At 50.5% G+C, this 20202-nt stretch overlaps 1 protein-coding gene across 1 annotated transcript in view; it reads left to right on the top strand.

Annotated features, from left to right (window-relative positions):
* CDH22 (cadherin 22) overlaps positions 1-20202 on the top strand; it is a 136745-nt gene that overhangs the window by 76765 nt on the left and 39778 nt on the right. Inside the window, exons 4-5 of the mRNA XM_010384183.2 lie at positions 6230-6349; positions 16817-16984. Of these exons, the coding sequence (XP_010382485.2) occupies positions 6230-6349; positions 16817-16984 (288 nt within the window). The remainder of the gene's footprint in view (positions 1-6229; positions 6350-16816; positions 16985-20202) is intronic.

Genomic DNA, 20202 nt, shown 5'->3' with positions numbered 1-20202 from the left:
TCCTTGCCTAGCAACAGCACTGGCTTTCACCACCCGGGCTGGGGGGAACGGGACAGGAGGCTTCTGGTGGGGAGAAGCAGCAGACAGGAGCAGAGGCCCTGGCCCTCAGGAGTTGGCCCCGTGGTCCAGGTAATCTGGACAGGGAGGAATATATCCCTGTCTCTTTTCGTCTTTTCCATCAACAAATCATTCAACAAATATGAGCACTCTCTGTATGCCAGGCCCTGTGGCCACATGGCATTAGGGTGCAAAGGTGATAGAGCTACCATCCTGCCCTCCGGGGTCTAGCACATAGCAGGTGCTCTGTAGATGTTGAGAGAATGAATGGAACTGAATCATAAGCAAAAATGTTTGCTTTCTGCCATGGGTAGAAGGATGCTATCACAGATACTGAAAATGTTGCAGTCCGAAACAAGCAAAGTCACGGGACTGCCTAACAGAGGGCCTGGTAAATGTTGAGAGGACAGAAGAGCTTGTGGGTCTCAGTTTGGGATGTAAGAGAGTGCTCTCTCTCAGGAGGACATAGCAGATACACACACACACACACTCAGGGGTTGCCTGGATGGGCAAGTCCATGGCCAGGATCCATAAGGAAAGAAAGGGTGAGGAGGGGAGGGTGTTTCGCGTTCCCTGGAGACTCTAGAGGAAGGTGCTTGCAATGCAGGAGGTCCCTCACCCCACCAGGCCAAACCTCACCTTCCTCTCCTAGTTCTTCCACCTGCTCTGCCCCCTCTTCCTGCTCCGTATGTACCGCTCTCTGTTCTATTTGCTCTGTCTGTTTCTAGATTCCTCTGGTTTCCTACTTAACCTCTGTGTTTCTACTGCTTTCTCTCTGTCTCTGCCCCACAGACTTCTGTCCCTCTGACCCTCCTTTCTCTGTCTCTTACCCACTTTCTTGACCCCCCCTCTCTGTGCCGCTTTCTCTGTCACCTGTCTCTGGACCTGCCTCCTCCCATGCAGCCACTTTCCTGCATCTCCTGTGTGTCATTCATCTGCATTAGGCTGCCCTGGCTGGGAGGGTGGAAGCAGGGTCAAGGCCAGCCCAGCCAGCCGGTATTCTAAGTGATGATAGAAGAGGGAGTTGGGAGGAGGGCAGCAGGGGTGGATGTTGAGAGGGGGCTTGTTTCCTGTGTAATCTGAGCGTTCCCAGAGACTCGACAAGTGGTTTTTAATTTTTAATAGAAAGCATTCTGCACAGTGCTGGCAGCAGCAGGGGTGGGATTCATTTTTTATAAATGTTTGAGAAGCTAAATGTGAGCCTAGGGTTTCCCCAGGCCCAGTGGGGTGGCGAAGGGAGGTAGGGAAGAGGCAGGATGGTAATAATTACAAACATCTTCATAATAATGACACGTGGTCACCTCGGCTGAGAACTCTGTTCTTTTCCAAAGTGCTTCATCTCTTTCTCTCATTAAGGGGTCTCCCACACCCAGGGAGGCACGAATGATAAAGTGTTATCTCCATTTTTACAGAAGGGGAACTGAGGCCCAATCAGATTGGGAAGATTTTCCCACAGCCACACAAAGCCAAGGACAGGGCTGGAATGAGAATTTATGTCTGTAATCCCTGAGCTCCACTCCATGCAGCACCATCCGCTCCCAGAACCAGCTGGGGGGCTCCTCCTGAGGGCTCTGGAACTTGAATCTGGAGCCTCAACTGCACCTCACAGATAGCAAGGATTAAGGGATAGGAAAAGAAAGAATTCTGGCCTGGGATCCAGGACACACATTCCAATTCTTGTTCCACAACAAACCAAGTCAGAACAACCCAGAGATGAAGAGTAGGCAAGCCCCCTCCCTCCTGATGCTGGTGTCCAGGGGTCTCCTACTCAGGGAGGCACAGCTCTAGGTGCCTTCTGATAATATGGAGAGAAGGGAAAGGAATGAACTTCTGTTAGGCACCCACGACACACTGGGTCCTTAAATCCATCATCTCTAGTCCTCATAGCAGCTCAGAGACTCAGAATGGGCACCCCTTAATGTTACAGGTGAGGAAATGGATCAGAAAAGGTAAAAGATCTGACTGAGGGTGTAGAGTGAGGAAGTGGTGGGACTTGAAACCAGGACTCTGTGATGCCAAAACCCACCCAGTCTCCATGGAGATGTGAGGGGCATCTCCTCTCAAGAGTGTCCGACTTCTCATGCTGACTTCAGCTGGGAAAAGCTCTGATGACTTGGTGCAACATCATCCTACCTGCTTCCTTCCAGGTGTCAGTCTCAGAACAGGCTCAGTCAGTCCAGGAGGGCAGCATGCTGGCTAGGCAGACCTGAGTTTGAATCTTTCCCTACTGCTTACTTAATGATGTGTCCCTGGGGAAGTCATTGAGCCCCTCTGTGACTCAGTTTCCTCATCAGTTCAGTGAGGGGTTGGGTCTAGGGCATCAGTTTTTAGACCGAGAAGCACTTTAGTTGCACTCTGAAGATTGTGAAAATACCTTTGCCTGCGCTCCTCCCCAAGAGTCCTATTTACTTGGTCAGGGATGGGGCTCTGCATCAATGTTATGTAAAGTTCTCAAGAGATTCTAATGTGCTGCCAAGTTGAGAAGCTCAAGGACCAGCCTTTCTATATCTAACATTCCACATGGGTCCATGGGCCCTGAGATCCTGTTTAGCCAAGAATCAGTTGGGCAACCCTTCCCATTCCAGCCTGGACCTAGGCCCCTAACCACCACTTAGCAGAAGGGCTGGGCGGCAGCACCACGGACAGCAGCCTGCTCCCGTCAACCAGTCCCAGCTCTACTTCTGGAAGTCTGGGCTTGAACCAGCTGTAGGGGAGGGAGAATCTAAACCCAGTTCCTGTCCTTCCCCTCCTCTGCCCTCCCCTGCTCCTGTGTCTGAGTCTTCCCTCTCTCTCTCTCCCACCTATCTACTTCTACTCCAAGCAGCCCCTCCTCCTACCTCTAAGGCAGGATATATGTGGGCTTTGACATCAGATCCACGTGGGTTTGAAACCTGCCTCTCTTCTGCGCCAGGTGAACTTGTCAAGGTACTGTCCTTGGTGCTGAGCATAGAAATCTGAGTTCTCACAGTGATCCACGAGTTTGGTAGTATTCTTACCCGTCTCACTAATGAGGAAATGGAAACACTAAGAGGTTCATTACTTAACTTCACTCAGCCTCCATTTCCTCCTCTTTAAAGTGAAAATATTAAAAGCTTATCTGAAGGCCTTGTTTTGTAAATTCTATCATATACAAAAAAGGTTTATATCATAGTATCTAGTACAAAGTTGTTATTTAATAAATGGAAACTATCTTTATCAGTTATTGAATAATGATACATAATTCATAATGGTTTTCATTATTAATTCATGTTTGCACCCTTCACTGTGCATAGCAGTCTCCTCAGCTGTGAAATAGGAATGGGGCAGGGGTGTGCTGGAGTCAGCTCGTACCAGCTCATGAGAGCCACACTTTGATTTTCAGGAGTTTTGTGGGCCAGTTCATATCATGTTGGTAGCTTGAAACTGGGCCATGGTGAGAATATTTACACCACGGAAATCAGCAAACATTACAAAGCAGGGCACTCCTCCCCACCCCTTCACCCCTCAGAGCTGACTCACCAACAAACCATTGCATCTATATCACAGAGCTGGTGTGAAGTCTGCAGGAGAGAATGGACATGATGGGGCACTGTGAAATATAAACTGCTGAACCTGTGGAACCCCCCCTCGAGGTGGTCCCACAGTAGCTACAAGCCTGGCACCCTTTTGTTGGCCAATTCTGGGGAGCTGCTGACTTCTAAAGAAGGTGGGAGGGCGTGTGTGGCCCAAGGAAGCCATTCCCCTGGGGCCTGGGAAACCAGTGGTGAATCACTGACCCTTTACCATTCCCTTGTGTCGGCATTAACTGTAATGGCTACAATAAAGAATCCTGGATTGGGGAAATGATTCCATCATCCCCTCGGGAGTCTCTGGGATGCAACCAGGGAGAGAGAGAGCTCAGCTATGTCTCTGGGGAGTCACTCAGCCCTGCATTGTGCTTTGCCCAGGGAGTGGGAGGGACATGCGGGGGGAGTGACAGGGAGACCCTCTCTCATAACAATTACAACAGCCACTAGTTATTGTGCACCCACCATGAGCCTGATGCGTTATGTATCTTCTCCCATTTCAGCACCTCTGTGAGGGAGTCATAATTGTGCCATTGTGTACTGGCGTGCTGTGCCTCTTGAGACGACAATAGTAACCTGCACTTACTGGGCTCTTGGCATGGTCCAGGCACTGTCCTCAGTGCTGGACGTGGAAACTGAATTCTCAAAATGATCTCAGGAGATTTGTAATACTACCACCCTCGTTTCGCAAAATGAGGAGATTGAAGCACAAATGGGTTCATGACAGATCCAAGGTCAAACTTCTAATAAGTGGCAGTGCCATCGCTGGTTGTGACTCAGTGCACCAGACCACTGTCCCCAAAGTCACTATACTGGTGTCAGCACCCAGAAGGGACTTGGCATCCCAGAGTCCCGGGTTCAAATCCCACCACTTCCTTACTCTGTGCCTTCAGTGAAATCTTTTCGCCTGTCTGACTTGATTCCTCCTTTATAATATTAGATGGGGGGACCACTCTGCATCTCTGAGATGCTATGAGGATTAGAGATGATGGATTTAAGTGGCTGGTGAAGCCAGTGTGTCATGAGTGCTCAATAGGACATAATTCCTTTCCCTTCTCTCTGTACCAGCAAGAGGCACCTGGGGCTGTGTCCTCTCTGAGTAGGAGACCCCTGGGCACCAGCATCCAGAGGGAAGGACTTGCCCACCCCTCTTCCTCAGCTTCTCTGGGTAACTCTGACATGGTTGACATGGAGCTGGAGTGGCCAAAGAGACAGGCGCATTGCAGGGACGTTTTAGGAGACTGTGGCTGGGAGGGGGAACCTGCAGAGGGAAATGAGAAATGCAAAAGAGTGAAAAATAAATACATGTGTCTGTCTGGAATGATAGAGGGCCCCGGGCTGGAGGCGGGAGAGGCGGGCGGCGGGCTGGGCTTAGCAGAATTGCTGCAGTAGCACTTCCAGATTCTCACTCATTAACCAGGCAGTGAACTGGCCTCACCTCCCAGCATGCAGCCCTCCTGGCCCAGGGAGCCCAGCCCAGCCCCAAGAGGGGCCTGCCTGGCCCCACCGGCAGGCACCCAGCAGAGGGCATCTCCCTGAGGTGGGGGTCTCCATCTCCTCCCCTTTGGGTCATATCCTGAACCCCCAAGACTCACTCTTGAGTCTTCCACCTCACCCTGTTCTTTCTGGAAAGGTTTGGGTGGACTCAATGGCTTCATTGGCCCCTCCACCTGACCCTCCCCCACCCTTACCCCCACCCCCACCTGGTCTAGCCTCACGTCCCAAGCCCTGCTTTCGTCAAATTGAACATGATGTCAAATTAGAGCCATCTCTGGGACAGACCGAAAGAAGCTCGCAGTTTAATGAGGCAGCGTCGAAAATCAATAACTTAATTGCTGCTGTTTGATGGACTTTTATCCAATTTATACTCTCCCCAGCAGTCTACGTGCAGAGCATGAGGAGAAGTGTGTGTGTCTGTGGGTGGGCTGTCTGGGCACCCAGGGGGAGGGGCGAAGAGGGCACCAGGGCCCGCAGCCAACGACTTTCCAAAGGGAAGGCTGGGTACTGCCCTCTCCTGCCAGGGGCCAAGAGACACTGGCCTCTGACCCCCGATGAACTGGTCTGTCCCTCTGGGCTGTCCCCTACCACCATGATGCGGGGAGAGGACGCAGAAGTCCCTTGAAGAATCAGTAGGAGCTGGAGTGGGTAGAATGGCCCCTGCATTGGGAGTCAGGTCCTGGTTTCCAGTCCTGGCTCCAACTGACTGTGATGACTGTAACTGGCAATAATGATTGTTGTCATATTGAGAAACTTCTCTGAACTGCTCTGTGCTGGGAGTTTAGAATTCTTCCCCTCAACCTAATGAACCAAGCACTAGGATTCAACTCGCTTTGCTGAAGAGGTAACAGACTCAGAGAGGCTGCCTTTCGTTGCCAGAGTCCTACAGCTGGGAACCACCCCAAGGGGACTTGAATCCAGATCTGACTCCATGGTCACATTTGCGCCACTAGAAAGGGCTCAAAACAGGAAGAGGGTTGGGGCTCAGAGTGGGGATGGGGACCGTGAGGGGCTGTCTTCGATGGCCTCCCGCAGGTCTCCTTTCCCAGCTTCCCTGGGGTGAGGCGAAGTGGGGGAACGAGCTCGGCAGCCCCAGATGACCCCTGTCTCGCTTGGTCCCCCGGGCCCAGGCACGTCGGTGATGCAGGTGATGGCCTCGGATGCGGATGACCCCACGTACGGCAGCAGCGCTCGGCTGGTGTACAGCGTGCTGGACGGCGAGCACCACTTCACCGTGGACCCCAAGACCGGTGAGGGGCGGGGCGGGGCCAGAGGCGGGGCCGTGGGGCGGGGTCGGGGCGGGGCGGGGCGAGGACCATCCCAGACGTCTGCTCTGAGCCTTCTGTCCCAGCAGCTCTGCGGAGAGAACAGGGGGCACCTTGTGCACAGCAGGAGTCCAGGGTCGCAGAGAGGGAAGGGCAGCCAGGCGGGAAGAGGGAAGGACTGAGGAACAGAAAAGGAATGGGATGGGGGGTTTCTTCCAAAACTGGAAGAGCAACAGAAAGGCAGGAGGCAGCCGCTGTGGGTGTCCTAAAAGGACCTCAAAGGTCCGAACTAAGCGGCTTGTCCTTGGAGCTAAGTTGAAGCAGACGTGTGAGCTCTTCCGGGGTCACAAGTGTAGTTTAGGGGAGGGAGGATGGCTGGTTTCAGCAGTTTTAAGAGCTCTGCCCCCGTGGCAGTTGTTAAGGACCTGATGGAAAAACACAGGCATCTTTAAGGAAGGGTGTTTAAGACACAGAGACCTTTAAGGAAGAGTGGCTTCTTTCTTGCTTATCCCCCCAACATCATCAAACGATGGTGCAGCACGGCCACCCGCTGTCCCCCACTTTACTCACTGTGACATTAGAACCTGACTAATCTCTGAGAAGCCTTGGGGGAGTGCGAGGAGGACAGGATGAGAAGACTGAAGACCAGAGAGGTGAAATGACTCACTTGAGGTCACACAGCTGGGAGTGGCTGCCGATTCCAGCGGGGTGCTCTCACTGCTTCTGGGATAGGAGGGGCCTGGCTTGGGTGAAGGCAGGGAATGAGATGTCAGACAGCACAGAATGTTTATCAAATGCCATTGTGAGGCTCACAGCCCTGTGGGGCAGGAAGACAGGCAGATATATGGGGATTTGGATGCAAGACTTCTTGGATGCAGTAGCAGCAATCTAAAAAGGATAAGAAAGTGTCTGCGGGGTGCAGTGGCTCACCCCTGTGATCCCAAGACTTTGGGAGGCCAAGGAGGAAGGATCGCTTGAGTTCAGGAGTTTGAGACCAGCCTGGGTAACACAGAGAAGACCCCATCTCTACAAAAAGAAAAAATTAGCTAGGCATAGTGACAGGTGCCTATAGTCCCAGCTACTCAGGAGGCTGAGGTGGAATGATTGCTTGAGCACAGGAGGTTGATGCTGCAATGAGCTATGATGGCACCATCACACTCCAGCCTGAGCAACAGAGCAAGATCCTGTCAAGAAGAAGAAGGAGGAGGAGGAGGAGGAGGAGGAGGAGGAGGAGGAAGGTGTTGCCAGAGCAAGATTTCAGAGAAGGGCATTCCAGGTAGAGGAGGAGGAGGAGGAGGAGGAGGAGGAGGAGGAGGAGGAGGAGGAGTAAGAAGGTGTTGCCAGAGCAAGATTTCAGAGAAGAGCATTCCAGGTAGAGGGTATGGTGCAGGCCAAAGTTGGGAGAAGCAGAACAGCCTGGGGGCATGGGGGAATTGTAAGCAGCTCAGGCTTGGGCAATCAGGTTTGTTGAGAGGTGACATCGAGAGGGTGGCAGGGGCCTGACTGTGCTGGTATGAGCCAGGCTAAGGAGCTTGCATTTCATTCTAAGGGCAAAGCTGGGAAGTAGGGTTGGGGGGAGTTGATGGATTTGGGTTTTGGGTTTTTCTTTGTGTGTTTCTTTTGTCAGGGGGAGAAGGGGGAGGATTCCAATCCATGAGCACAGTTATAATTGTATTTTCTCACACAAAGTATCTTCGTTATTTTTTTTCTCCCCACAAAATACATTTTAGAAAACATTCAAACATTAAAGAAATGCTAAAAAGAAAGGAAAAGAAAGTGCTTCCCACTCCCTATCCCCAGTAATTGCAGCCCCAAAGGTAGCCACTTGGTGTATATATCCTATGAGATCTTAGACTCATTCACTCAAAAATATTAAGTCATGTTTAATAGATAATACATCTCAAGGTTCAAAATTCAAAAAAGTCCAAACAGGCATTTAGTAGCAATTCTTCACCCCATCCAGTCCCCCAGCCACCCAGTCTGTATCCCCAAGGCAGCCAATGTAATTTTCTCATGCATCTTCCAGAGCTATTCTGTACATGTACAAGAGAATAAGGTACGTGTATTTGTTTTATTTTTTTACATGAATGGTAGCTATAAACACACTATACACACGGCTTGCCTTTTTCACTTGACAGTACATCTTGAAGATTATTCCATATCAGTACATAAAGAGCTTCCTCATTCTCTTATTTAATGGGTGTTATGGATACACTAAAATTTATTTCACCAGTCCCCTACCGGTGGACACTTATGCTGTTTCCAATCTTTTGCTACAACGAACAATGCTACAGTGAATAACCTCACACATACATCATTTTGTGCTTGTGTGAGTATATCTGCAGGATAATTTTCAGGAAGTGGAGAAGCTGGGTCAAAGGGCACATGCATTTGGAATCTCGATAGATAATGCCGAAATGTACCAGACGACACTCCCACGAGCCACGTGTGAGAGTGCCAGTTTCCCCTCCTCGTCACTGACAGTGCAGGTTCATTGATGACTTCTAAGCAAGGAAATGACATGCTCTGGTTTTCATTTTAACAAGATCCCTCGGGTTGCTGCTACAGAGCTTATCTCAGAGGCAGGAATTGGAGGCAGGGAGGCCCTAGAGCCCAGGATGCCCAGCATAGAGTCCCAAAGGGCAAAAACCAAAAGCCTGTGCCCTTTCTTGACACTCACTCAGACTCCTTAACCTACCTGTCTAGCTAGGAGGCCAGGGATGATGAAGAATTCGTAGGAGGATTGATTGAGATGCCAAGAAGAGAGAATGGGGGTGGCAGTAAGATCCTGCAAAGGACAAACCTTGGGGGCCAACACGAATCTGCAGGACTAGGTTGAGGGAGGAGGCAGAGTTTCTTTCCATGTAGTAGGATTTATTCATCTAGGCAAGGGGTACCACCAACAGAAACAGGAGGAGTGTAAATTAAGAAAGCTACTAGAGCAGAGGAATGAGTGAATGTGCCCTGGAATCTGATGCGGAGCTAAATAATTCAGCTTTAACCATATTGGCTTTAAGATGAGAGAAAACAGGGAAAGAAACATCTAGAATTTCTAGCAGGCCATGTGAAATACAGGTGTGGAGCTCCAAGAATGGTTGGGGCTCTTAAAGCTTCAGTTTCCCCATGTGCACAGGGGAGAGTCATACCCATCTCATGTGATGGTTGTGAGAATTCAATGGGACAGTTCACTCATTCATTCGACAATTTATTGAGTGCCTATTATGTGCCTGGTTCTGTTCTAGGCACTAGGGATGCAGCAGTAGGCAAATCTAAGGCTCTGCATTCATGGCACTTTTATTGAAGTAGAGAATATAGAAGATGAGCATGTACACATGTAACATAATGTCAAGCAGTGACGAGTGTGAGAACGAAACCTAATGTAGAGGAAGGACTTAGATTAAGACATCACAGCCGGGCACCGTGGCTCACGCCTGTAATTCCAACACTTTGGGAGGCCAAAGCAGGTGGACCACTTGAGGTCAGGAGTTCGACACCAGCCTGGTCAACATGGTGAAACCCCATCTCTACTAAAATACAAAAATTAGCCGGGCTTGGTGGCATGTGCCTGTAATCCCAGCTACTCGGGAGGTTGAGGCAGGAGAATTGCCCGAACCCAGGAGGCAGAGGTTGCAGTGAGCTGAGATCATGCCATTGCACTCCAGTCTGAGTGACAGAGCAAGACTCCATCTAAAAAAAAAAGAAAGGAAGAGAAAGAAAAAGAAAGAAAGAAAGAAAGAAAGAAAGAAAGAAAGAAAGAAAGAAAGAAAGAAAGAAAGAAAGAAAGAAAAAGAAAAAAAGAAAGAAAGAAAAAAAGAAAGAGAGAGAGAAAGAGAGAAAGAAAGAAAGAAATCACAACAGGCCTTTCTGGGGAAGTGACCTTGGGGCAGAGACCAAGTGCAGTGAAGGTATGAGCCATGCAGATTTCTGGGGACCAACAATGCAGGCCAAAGGAACAGGAAGTGTATAAAGTGCTCAGCCTGAGCCCCGGCACAAAAGGATAGTGATGGTGATGAGGAAGGCTTCATGCATTCAGCCTGAGGCGGTGGGGACCTTATGGTTGATAAACCTTGGGGAGATGGGGGGAAGAAAGAACATAGAAATAAGAGAAGGACCAAGACTGAGTCTTGGGAGGTAGCAAGGCTGGGCAGATGAAGGACCCAGAGAGTGGGGAGGACATGAGAGTGAGAAGGACAGCCAATTTCTAAGAAACAGCATCCCCCGCTGCAGAGGGCCCAGAAGATGGTGACAACTGGGAGGCCACAGGGCCTGGGGAGCAGGAACAGTTCCCAAGAGGTCAGAAAGTGAGGAGCAGGCAAGGCAGGTGAAGGAGTTCAAATGGGATCCCTGCTCCAGAGTCCCTCAACTCTTCAGTCTGAAAGGGTCCTTTCTGGCACGTCCCAGGAAGAACCAGGTTTTGCCTCCCCTTGCCCACAGCCCCACGGCAAGAGCTGCCCTGGTGCCATTCCCAGCCCCAGCTCCATTTCCCCAGCCAGGAATATTCCGCTGATGCGGGTCTATATATAGCAGCTGCTGCGAGGTACAGTCTGTTCTCGCTGTGCAGATAGCAGGGAGCAGAACCGGAACGGGGCCTGGGAGGAAGGTGTGAGGGAAGGGAGGAGGCGGGGCGCCGCGAGGCCCCAATGCCAGAGGAGGAATTAACTTGTGTGTTTTAAAGGCCAGGCCTGCCAGCAGGCCCCCCACAGGGCCGACAGGGATGGCATTTGCGGGCTAATGAGGCATCACACGGGCTCCAGGGCCCCTTTTGCAGCATTTGGAGGGGACGGCAGGGGCGGCCAGGACAACAGCTGGAACTGGGGACGATGGGTGAAGACAAGGCTGCGGGAGCTGAGGCCAGGTTATAATTACCAGCCCCCGCCCACCACCACCCCAGCAGGAATAGAAATATTCTATGAGATTTCAAGATCTCTGCTGAAAATTCTCAACTGAGCCAGAGTCGTCCATTTTACAGGGAGGGAATGAAACTAACATTTGTTGAGCACCTTCTAAATGCCAGATCCTGGGGTCAGGATAAGGAACTAGACCTGGTTTCTGCCTTCACGGAGCTTCTGCTCTAGCAGAGAAGCAAATAGATAGCGACACCCAGGTTGTGAGAGGGGCAGTGGAGGGGCACTGGGAGTCAGCCAGTCAAAATGTCGTTTGAGCACTTGCTGAGTGCCAGGCCCTATAGATACGAGATGAACAAGACCAGCATAGATCTCTGCCTCTGTGAAACTTACTTATGGAGGTATCCAATCCAGAACTTGAGGAAAGAGATCAGCAAGGCATCTCCAAAATGTGACGCCTGCTGCTGGAAGCTTCCTCTCATTCAGTACTCTCAACAGCCCTACCAGGTGCGTGTCCCCATTTTACATAGGAGGAAACAGAGGCTAAGAGAGGCCCAGGAACTCGACCATGGTCAGCTAGCATGTAAATGGTGGAAAGAAGACTCGAGCCTATATCTGTCTGGCCCCAGAGTCCTCCTTTTCAAAACTGCAGCCTATCTGATTCTGTGCAGCCCTGGCATTTGTAGTAGGCCCTCAGCAAGACTGTAACAAATGAATGAGTGAATGGATGAAGTCAAAGAGCTGGAAGGCTTCAAGAGCAACTTCATGGACTGATTTGGAATTGTTGTACCCCTAGATCTTCCAGAGGGCAATAGTCTCCACCGTGCTTCTCCCAGCATCAGGAGGAAGAGAGTGGAGTAGAACATAGTAGACAGAAAAATATGTTATCAATTCCTCCCTGCCCTGCACACAGCCTCTTAGTAATGTGACTTTGCCACTGTTCCAGGCAAGAGGTGGAGTCTGTTTCCCCACCCCTTGAACCTGGGTTCACCTGGGACTACTTTGGCCAATAGAATGTGGCAGAAGTAATGTTATGCAAATTCTGACATTAGGCCTTAAGAGACCTCGCAGCTTTCACTTTTACTGTCCTGGAACACAGTCCTGAGACTGCTATGTAAGGAAGCCAGCCTACTGGAGGATGAAAGAACCAATGTGTCCCCACCGACAGCCAAGACCAACTGCCAGACATGTAAATGAGCCATCTTGGACCTTCCAGTCAGCTGCTCCTCCCGTTTAGGCTCAGCTGTGTGAGTGAGCCCAGACAAAATCAGCAGAGGAATGGCCCAGCCAACTGGATTTCTGTATCAGTCATCTAGAGCTATGTTAAAAAAAAAAAAAAAACCCACCCCCAAAGCGTGGTTGCTTAAAGCAACGATAATTTATTATTTGTCACAATTTGGTGTGTCAGCTGGGCAGTTCTTTTGCTGGGGTCACTCATGCAGCAACAGTCAGCTGTCGGGTCGCTGGGAGTGACTTCGCTGGGACAGCTGGTATGACTAGGCCTCCCTCTCCATGTGGCCTTTTATCCTGGGCTTCTTCACAGTACAGTGGTCTCAGGATTCCAAGAGGACAAGCCGCAGCATACAGGAGTTTATCAAACCTCTGCTTTTGTCACACTTGCTGATGTCCTATTGGCCAGCGCACACTTGCTGATGTCCCATTGGCCAGAGTCAATGTGGGAGGGAATGACCCAAGAGCATGGATACCGGAAGGTGTGGTTCACTGGGCACTGTCACCATAGCAACCAACCCTGTTCCCTGGATCCCGAGAACAAGGCCCAGGGGCAGTGTGGCCTCTGGGGACCCAACTCATACACACTCAGAGATGGCACCTGTATCCTACACGCTATAAGGCTTCAGGACCTTTCCAAGTGAGAAGAGTGTCGTGTCCCCAGTTCCTCAGGAGCTGGAAGTGACAGGGACAGCAAAGAGGGCAGCCACATGGAGCCTCTCTCACTCACAGAAGTGGAGCCAGACCCCAGCTCCAACCCCTACTCAGATCTGGGACACTGAGCCTTTGGTGCCCAAGCCCATAGATGCACAGTGACCCCAGATCCTACCATGAATCCTCTACATTCACTGAGGTCCTGGATGGCAAGTGACCAGCACAAAGCTTAGCACACAGCAGGTGCTCAGCTAAAGTCACTCCCTCTCCACCTTTCCACCTGGGACCCCCTGCTCCCTGGCCTGGCGGCTGCTGCACTGTAAGCCTGCCTGCCCTCCCCTCCCCACCCCCCACCATCTTTCTTCACCCTTCCTGCGTCTCTTTCTCGGTTTTCTGTATGTCTGCTCCCGCTCTCTTAGTTGTTCTTTGCCCATTTTTCTTCCCTCCTTTCTTTCTCTTCCTCTTTGTTTCTCTCCAGGTCTCTGTTTCTCTCTTACTGTCTCTTTCTGGGTATCTCTGACTTTCTCTCTGGTTTATCTAACCCCCCCCATCTTCTCTTCTCTCTTTTTCTGTCTCTTTCAGCCTCCCTCTCTCTCTGTTCCCCTCCCCTACCTTCCTTTCTTCCCTTCTTCTTTGTCTCTTTCCTCTTGTCTCTCACTAGGTTTCTTCCTGCCTCTCTTTCCCTGGGACTCCTTTTCTTCTCTCTCTCCTCTTCCCTGTCCGTCACCTTCACTGTCTTCCTCCCCTCTGTCTGCCTTCTGTTCTCTCTTTCCAACACCCCAGGGTGGAGAATATAACACCCCACCTTCCCTGTACAGCCCCTGCTGTCCAGGGCTGCAAAGCCTCAGCGTCCTGGCTATGCACTTTCTACACATGTGACCTTCAACAAGGTACTTAGCCTTTCCGTGCCTCTGTCTCCTCATCTATAAAATGGGTATAATCACAGCACCTTCCACATATGAATATTGAAAGGATTAAATGAGGCAATTCACCTAAGGTGCTTAGAATAATAATAATAATAATTTTTATTACATGTAAGTCTCATGAGATGAAATCCTGTATGAGTGGTTCTCAACCAATCTTGCCCCAGGGTCCATTTGACAATGTCTGGAGACAGTTTTGGAACTAAGGCAACAGTTAGTGCTGCTGGCATTTAGTGGTGGGAGGCCAAGGATGCTACTAAATATCCTACAACGTGCAGGTCACACACACACACACACACATACACACACACACACACACTACAGAGAATTATTCTGCTCAAAATGTCTGCAGTGCCAAGTTTGAGAAATCCTGTTGTTTAAGTCAGTATGGTGGTTGTCACATTTTACAGATAAGGACACTGAGGTTCAAAGAGGTGAAGGGATTTGCTCAAAATCACATGACCAAAGAAATGGTAGATCTGGAATTTATCCCAAGGCAATCCACTGCCAAGACTCCCCTGTTCCTGGGAAGACCAATGGTGCCAGAGAAGGGGTTAGGAGGGGGTCTACTGAGGCGTTGAGAAGGCCACTGATAGAGGGTTTGTGTGACCCTTGATTAGATAGAATACCCATTCCGTATCTGCATGTGATCCCATGAAAGTGGGACCACCCCTTAGGCGCCCCACCTCTGGCTACCCTACCACAGGTACACGCAGAAATACACACATAAACACCAGACATACACACACACACTACATACAGCCTCTCCTTCCGTTCTGTTGCCTGTATGGGAATCTGGGGACTGTTGGGGGACATCAGGTGTTGGAGCTTGGGTTTTATGGGGCGCAGCATGGGGCTGCTGGTGCATGACTCCACCTGGCACACAGGCCCCAGGCACCACCTGTCACCACCTGTGCTCAGCAGGTTGGAGTGGGTGGTGGGAGAGGCTCTGAATGTCTCATCGACTCCCCCGCCCTACCCTTGTCTCTTCTACTGGCAGGGAGACAAGAAGCCCAGTCTTCCCCACAGCAGAATTAATCTTGCGGTCACCCCCACGCCTGCTCCCCTCCCCGCTTCCAATAGCAGCTTGAAAGACTGTCTGCTCAGCAATTAGCTGATGCCTGGACAGAGGATCTAGGGCCTGGAGAGGGTGGGGGTGGGCCTCTAGGGCTGGGGGATAATTTGGTTGTGGGAGGAGGGTGTGAATAAGAGTATGTGACGGTAGCTGTGAGTGTGCACGTGTGTAAGGGACTTTGTATGTGTTCTTATGTCCATACTCTACAAATGTGTGAACTACATTGCGTGTGTGTATACAGGTCAGTGTGACAGCACAGTGAGTGTACATGAGTGTGGACATGAGTCCAGTTCACACCAGCCAAGCTGCTGCTCCATGCCTGGCTCTGGGCTGTGCGTTACTGACACAGACCTGGTTCATGCATAGAATGTCAAGTGGGGAAACTGAGGCCCCAAAAGTGGGATTAGTTGCCCAGGGGAGTCACACAATGGCAGGTTCTAGCTTGCAGTCCTCTTTTTAGTAAACCAAATAGTCCATTCTGTTGCTTTTGTGTTGTGTCTGTGTGAGAGACAATGCATGTGCAATGTATATAAGCAAGTATGTTTGAAATTGTATGTATTTGAGGCCAGGTGCAGTGGCTCACGCCTGTAATCCCAGCACTTTGGGAGACCGAGGCAGGCAGATCACTTGAGGCCAGGAGTTCGAGACCTGCTTGGCCAACATGGCAAAACCCTATCTCTACTAAAAATACAAGAATTAGCCAGTCATAGTGGTGCATGCCTGTAGTCCCAGCTACTCAGGAGGCTGAGGCAGGAGAGTTGCTTGAACCCAGGAAGAGGTTGCAGTGAGCTGAGATCGCATGACTTCATTCTAGCCTGGGCAACAAAGTGAGAGTCTGTTTAAAAAAAAAAAAGGAAAGAAAAAAGAAAAAGAAAAAAAAAAGCATATGTATTTCAGTGTGTGTATGTGTTAAAGTGTGTATGAGAGTGTATGTGTATATGTTAAAGTGTGTGTGTGTGTGGGAGGATATGTATTTGAGAGTATGTGTGAGTGTGTGTGGATCGTTGAGTGTGTATTTGAGAGGGTATCTGTGTGTTTGTGTGTATGTGAGTACGAGTTATTTATGAGAACACATCTGTATGTCCAGGTGTGAGTATACGTGTTTCTGTATGGATGTGGGAGTGTATCTGAGCCCGTGTGTGTTTCTGCATGGGCAGGTAAGTGTGTGGGTTATCTGTATAGGCCTGTATGTAATTCTGTATGCGTCTGTGAGTGTGTGTGAGCATGTGACTGGATCTGTAGGGTATATGAGTGTGTGTTTGTGAGTGTTTGTGAGTGTATCTATAGGAGTGTGTATGAGTTTGTGAATGTATCTGCATAAGCCTGTGTGTGTTATTCTGTGTGAGCCTGTGTGAATGTATCTGCAGGAGTGTATGTGAGTATATGAGCATGTGTGTGCATCTGTGTGAGCATGTGTGCATGTGTGAGTATCTGCATCTGTATGAGCAAGTGTGTGAGTCTATCTGTGTGACCGTGTGTGTGAGCATGTGTGAGTATATCTGTGTGGGCATGTGTATCTGTATCTGTATGAACGTGTGTGAGTGTGTGGAAGCTGCTGAACCCTGTCCCACATGGTGGCCACATAGATGTCCTTGTGTGGCCCACTCTCCTCCTGAACTTGAATTTCCCCAGGAGTCACGGGGTCTGAATCCCACCTGTACAGGGGTCTCTACATCAGTGGGCAGCTGGTGTGGGGCATCCTGGCCTCACTCTCACTCACTTACAGGTGTAATCCGGACGGCTGTGCCTGACCTTGACCGCGAGAGCCAGGAGCGCTACGAGGTGGTGATCCAGGCCACAGACATGGCGGGTCAGCTGGGTGGCCTCTCGGGCTCCACTACCGTCACCATCGTAGTCACCGACGTCAATGACAACCCACCCCGTTTCCCGCAGAGTGAGTGAGGCCTTCCCAGAGGAAGGAGCGTCTGTGTGTCTGTCTGTTAGCCCATCCAAGCCAACTGCCAACCCCAGCTTCCCTTTAGACTTCCCACCAAAAGAAGGGCTTCCCCCTGTCTGTCTGTCTGTCTGTCCTCCCAAGACACCAGCTATCCCCCAGCCCTCCTCCAACCATGCCTCATACCAAGGAAGACCCTGGGGCTGGTTGATGCCCCACAGAGCCAAGTAACATGCCATCACCTTCCCAGACCTCCTCTTGCTTCCGGCAGAGGGGGAGCCCCACCCATCCACCCTTCTGTCCATCCTCCAACCCCTCACTGGCCCCTGCCCACTCCCCTAGCCACTTGTTGGACAATCCCATGCCGCTGACCTAGGCTTGCAAAGGGAAGGTATTGGGGAGAAAGGGGGTGCCCAGGGATCTAGGCAGAGGCAGCTCAGCCCCCAGACAGATGGAGGTTGTGCAGAGAAAAACTAAGTCTGAGTGACAGGCATTTCCCTCCTCCCCTGAGCCTGGGTAGCGGGACTCTGTGCTTCTGAATTAGGAGGCCTTTCCACCCCCTGCCTCTGCTGGCACAGCGGGGATTGGAGGATGTCTCTGGCCCAGCCTCCCAGCTCCCTATCAGCCCAGCCAGCCCCTCTGTCCCAGGCTCAGGCCGAGAGCCACGACAGGGAAGCCACCAAAGCTGGCAGAGACTAAATGCCGCAGGGAGCTGGGCTGATTCCTATCGGGTGAGTCATTACTTAAGGTCTGCTGCTCTCACATTAGGCCCTGCCACAGGGGACTGACCCCCGAGAGATAAGGGAATCCAATCCCTTAGCTGAGAGCGCAGCATCAGTGCGGCCTACAGCCTCAGCTCAGACAGAGAGCGGAGTGGGCTGAGCTCACCAACTGGCTTCCCGGTGCCAGGGAGCCTGGCATGGAAGCCATCCCACTGCCCAATCTCCCAGCCCAGCCCCAGACCTTGAAGGCCCATGCAGATAGGTGGGATGGGTGGGACGCACCCCCACCCAGTCTTCTGCCCGTTTGTGCCAGGCTTTGAATGAGCTCTGAGCTGGAAGGGGTGGGGCAGAGCAGAGAGGAGGAGGCCAGGGTCCCCAGAGGTTTGCTTTCCTGCTCGTCCTTCCTTTCCTCCTTCCTTTCTTTTTCTTTCTGTCTTTCTTATCACGAACTATGGCACACAAAAAGAACATAAAATATAAATGTTCAGTTCAGCAAATAATTATAAAGCAGACACTCCTGTGACCACCAGCCAGGATCCCAGAAGCCCTAATATACCCTTTCCTGATCAGAGCCTCTTCCCCAACTCCTCCCTCCAGTTACCCACCACCTGCTTTTGTGATGGTCATCTTTTGAGTCTGTTCATCTACGTAGGCATCACCAGACAGAAGTCTAATTTCATCCATTTTTTAATCTTATGTAAATGGGATGAACCATACAATACGAATTGTTTTTGTCTTGCTTTTTACCTCTCAAAATTATGTTTATGAACTTACGTTGCTGGTAGCTATAATTTATTCATTTTCTTTGCTGTATAGTATTCCATAATTGTCTATTCTGGTGGTGGTGGACGCAGGCATTATTTCCAGTTTGGGGCTATGGAGAGGGAGACTGCTTTGAACCTTGTTGCCCCAGGTCTCCAGGTGCCCATTTGCACTTGTTCTCTATGGATATAGAGGAGTGAAATTGCTGGGTCATGGGATGTACTCATCTTCAACTTTACCAAATAAAGCCAAACTCTTTTCCCCCATGAGGAAACGCACATGTCCATTGTACCACATCCTCACTGACTCTTGGTACTGTCACGTTCTTTGATTTGTGTTAATCTGGTGGGTGTCTACTGGTAACTCATGCTGGTTTTCATTCATACACTCACTAGTCCCTCACACATTTCATTTATGCGACAGCCTGGCATTCTGCCAGGCACTGGGAATGCCTGATGAATAAGAGATGTGGTCCCTTTCTTCCAAGAGCTCATACCCGAGAGACAGAATAAACAGAAAATGAGAGTAAAAAAGCAGTAATTCTAACAATAGGATAAGCTTGGAGGCCAAGGGAGCACAGGAGCAGAGCCTGGAGGTCTGGGAGGGTTCCCTGGAGGAGGTAACATTTGGTGAGACTAGAAGGCAGAGCGGGAATTGGGAAGGCAAAGGCAGAGAGGAGGACAGGGAGAGGGGATGCCTGGAGGTGAGAGAGAGTGAATCAGAGTTGCAGAATCACAAGAACTTCAGCAAGGCTGAAGCTAGAGACAGAGTGGGGATTGGAGGATGAAGCTGGATAAGCCAGCAGGGGCCAGGCAGCGTTTTGTACGGCAGGCCAAGGGGCTTGCATAACTCCATCCCAAGGGCAATGGGGAGCTATGGAATGGATTAAAGCAGGGGAGTGGCATGTTCAGCTTGTGTTTCAGAAAGTGTCCCACCTCGGCTGCTGTATGAGGATGAATCAGAGGCAGCCACTCCATGCAAGGGTTACCAAGACCTGTGAAGCCCCCAAGAGACACATCCCCACAGTCCCTGCTTCAGCTAGGCTGGCCCATCACTTAGCAAGTCATCCTCCCCTCGACCTCAGCTCTGGCTGGAGAGCAGGCAGCAGCCTCCATCCCATCTGATCTCATTCCTTCTGGTTTCCCCTCTGCTCCTCCCCTCCAGCCACACGGCCATCTTGCCATTCTTCCAACATGCCAGGCACAGCACCCACCTCAGGGCCTTTGCACCTGCTGCTCCCTCTGTCTAGAAAGCTCTTTCCCAAATATCTGCTTGGCTCGCTCCCTCCCCTCCTTCTGACTTTTGCAGAAATGTCATCTTCTCTGAGAGGCCTTTCTCGATCAGCCTATTTAAAACTGCGTGACACCCTCATCAGCACTCCTGCACCTTCCCTGCTTTCTCTCTCTCCTAAGTACCTATCACCGTTGGACATACCGTATGTTTCACTGATGTGACTGTTTAGTGTCTTTCCCTTTCTATTAAGAGGAAAGCAACATAAGAGCTGAAATTTTGGTCCATTTTATTTGCTGCTGTAACCATAGTCCCTAGAACTGCATGATGTCTGGGGACATCATAGGTGCTCAATGTATACGTTGAAACGAAGGAGTAACTACTGTTAACATCAACAGCAAAATCAGTATGAAGCCCCATCATTTTAACACAATTTATTCTATTTCTTGAGTAGCTACCAAGTGCCAGGCACTGCACTAAGCATGTTACAGGCGTCATCATCTA

This window comes from Rhinopithecus roxellana, chromosome 13, assembly GCF_007565055.1.
Source record: "Rhinopithecus roxellana isolate Shanxi Qingling chromosome 13, ASM756505v1, whole genome shotgun sequence".
NCBI classification, from domain to species: Eukaryota; Metazoa; Chordata; class Mammalia; order Primates; family Cercopithecidae; genus Rhinopithecus; species Rhinopithecus roxellana.
This window is presented reverse-complemented; position numbering and strand designations above follow the sequence as displayed.